This window comes from Pistacia vera, unplaced genomic scaffold (genome assembly GCF_008641045.1).
Source record: "Pistacia vera cultivar Batoury unplaced genomic scaffold, PisVer_v2 Contig782, whole genome shotgun sequence".
In the NCBI taxonomy this organism is placed as follows: domain Eukaryota; kingdom Viridiplantae; phylum Streptophyta; class Magnoliopsida; order Sapindales; family Anacardiaceae; genus Pistacia; species Pistacia vera.
In genome coordinates, this window is record NW_022196648.1 from 245,420 (window position 1) to 248,343 (window position 2,924).

General features: G+C 26.9%; 1 protein-coding gene across 1 annotated transcript; it reads right to left on the minus strand.

Moving 5' to 3' along the window:
• Window positions 1-224: 224 nt before the first annotated feature.
• On the minus strand, window positions 225-2,589 carry LOC116116772 (basic blue protein-like). The gene is made up of 2 exons (XM_031402820.1): window positions 2,404-2,589; window positions 225-549 (listed from the first exon to the last, which is right to left on the minus strand). The coding sequence occupies exons 1-2, from the start codon at window positions 2,576-2,578 to the stop codon at window positions 350-352; spliced, it is 375 nt and encodes a 124-aa protein (XP_031258680.1). The 5' UTR covers window positions 2,579-2,589; the 3' UTR covers window positions 225-349.
• Window positions 2,590-2,924: the final 335 nt, after the last annotated feature.

Sequence of the window (2,924 nt, forward strand, 5' to 3'; positions counted from 1 at the left end):
TAGCTTTTATGGAACATGTGAGAAATAAATATTCAAATAATAATAAAATCAATCTTGTTTAAGGTATTGAATATATCTCCCATATAAATATTTGTAAATATGAGATGTTCTAACTCCTCTGATATTGAAGTAATTACTTCATTACAATATACTATTGAAAAGTCAGAGCAGATTCATAAGTATAAGAAAGATGGAATTAAAAAAAAAAAAAAAAAAAAGTTTTGAATGTTATTATTGATTTATTAAAAACAAAATAGCAAACTACATATTTAAAAGCCATAACTCATTATACTTAGCAAATCACACATAAACAGTTTATTTAGTACATGAATAAATACATACGGATAACTTAATTCGCAGTGATGGCTATTTTCATTCCGGATTGGCAATGTCCCTGGATACTGCAGATGAAGTAGTTTGGTCCCCTGGCTAACTTAATTCGGTCCTTCCCAGTTTTGAAAGCTTTAGCACCTCTTGAGGTCTTGCAATTACGGTAACCACCTTTGTTTACAGCAACCACATCGTGAAGGGAAGGACTGTAGTTGAATACTGTCAAATCAAACACAAATTTTTTAAGATTAATCTTGAGGTTTAATTGAATGATAAAATTCCTTTCGTGATTTTAGAAATAACATAAATTCTCCTATCATAGTTGTTATTATTTGTACTATGAAGGTTAATAAATATATATCTAATTGTCTCTTTCTTGTTTATTTTAACCATGAAGAGATTTTTATTATTTAATTCTACTTAAGGAAGATTATTACTATTAACTTAGAAAGATATTTAAGCTATTAAGTACCTAACAAATATTAATATTAAAATAATTACTTAAAACACCCTCCTTTAAAAGTAAAATTAAAATCTTACCTCTTTTTAATTCACTTAGTATATGAGACCTTTTATCCAATTTCTTTCCACTTTTACATTCTTCACTCGAGCAGCCAGGGAAATCCACTCTAGTGCTCAAGTTGCTAGAATCTAGTCAATTCTAACACTAGAGTAAACAAAAATTAATTTTTTCCTTCTTTATTTTTAGAAAATTAAAATAATTCTTATATACATTTAATATTCCTTTTTAAAAACAATATATTTTATTTCTTAATTTTCTTAATAAAATATAATTAGATAATTTATTTGTTTGTTTAAAGAAATTTTAATATTTAATTTGTAACACTAATTTGGAGAATAATAAAAAATAAAATCAATTGTAGAATTGTTAGAGTTGATACATGAAAATTGTAGAGGGGTAAAAATGGAACAAAAGTAGATGAAAACTCTTATCTACTAAATCAATTAAGAAAATCATATTTTAATTTGTCAAAAAAAGAAAAAAAGAAAAAAGAAAAAAAAAAGGTCTTTTAGTGAAAAAAAAAAAAAGGTCTTTTAGTGAAAAAAAAAAAAGGTCTTTTAGTTTTAATTAGTTTTTTCATTAATATTTAAGTTCAATACACATGATTTCAAGCTATTTCGACGCATTAATAACGTTATTAAATATTTTAAGAATGTTAAAAAGTTGACTAAAATTTAAAAGAGGAGCGTTATTGTTCCACTTTAATAGATAACAATATTTATAGGGTCAAAGCAAGTTGCCGCTAGTTATACATTTTTAAATGAGGATGAGAAAATTTTTCCAGGGCAATCATGCCAATTAAGAATATTAAAACAATTAAAAATAATAGTGTTATATTAAAAAAAATATTGTTTACATTTAATATTATTTGTAATTAGTTATAATAAACTCATTTTAATTTTAGAATACATGGGTCGTACGGTAATCTCATTTTCATGATATTTTTGTTAATATTTTTTATTTAACCATTCTAAACAATTAACTTTGTTCTAACAGTATTACATTAATATCAATAACTAAATGGTATTTTTGGTGTATATTATATAAAGAAAGATATTTACAAAACAAAGTTAAATAAATTTGTAGTGTATGTCAACTATTAATACATTTAAAAAAAAAAAAAAAATACTATTGACTATCCGTAACGATTCTAAATTTAACATTCTGATGAGAACTTCTACACTCTTCTTCATTGAATAGACCTCAAAGTTTGAAAATTATATCATGGATACTCTGTTTGTGGTAGATGAGTGAAATTGTAACTTTGAGAAAGTGCTTTGTAAATTTAATGACAATATAACAGAGTTACAGTAAAGGGGCATCTGTGTCAAAGTTTTCAAAATTTGAGATCCAAATTATAAGGCAAAGGGGTTTTTATGAGATTTTGAGAATACATTTAATAAAAAGTACCAAGGTTGTCATGAATGATAAATTTAGAAACCTTAAAGGGTAATACATCATTAAAAAAAAAAACATAGAGTATCAGGCATGTTCTAATTAATCATAAATAAATAATTGAATTTAGGAGAATTAAATGAAATAAAACTCACCCAGAATATCCCCAGCCTTAAAAGTTTTACCCTTAGGCCACTTATTAACGTTGAAAGTCCAACCACCAGGACCCCCAACAACGTGAGTTGCAGCTTCACAAAACTCACAATACTGGAGCAGAATCAAACTCAGCACCACTGTAACAACAATTACACTGCCTCTTTCCTGCGCCATCTTTTCAAAAAAAAAAAACCTTAATATTAATCTCAATAACACAAATAGTAATTTCAAAGAGAGAGAGAGCAGTGTGGTCTCTTAATTTGATGTGCAAAACTCATAGAAGGCTTGCCCTTTTTATGGAGGCCTCTCTGTGTGAACACAACTACCAAAAGAGTCATTCATTCATTTTAATATTTTTGTTTTTTAGATTATAATAATAAAAAAAAAATGGGGTTGGCAGTTGGACACGATTAAGAAGACTTGAAAATCTTTCCATATTTTGCACATTCAATTAGGATCCAGAGATGATTTTCTAGCGTAATGCGCGGGTCAGGTTTTCCATTCCCCATCGCCGCCCCGT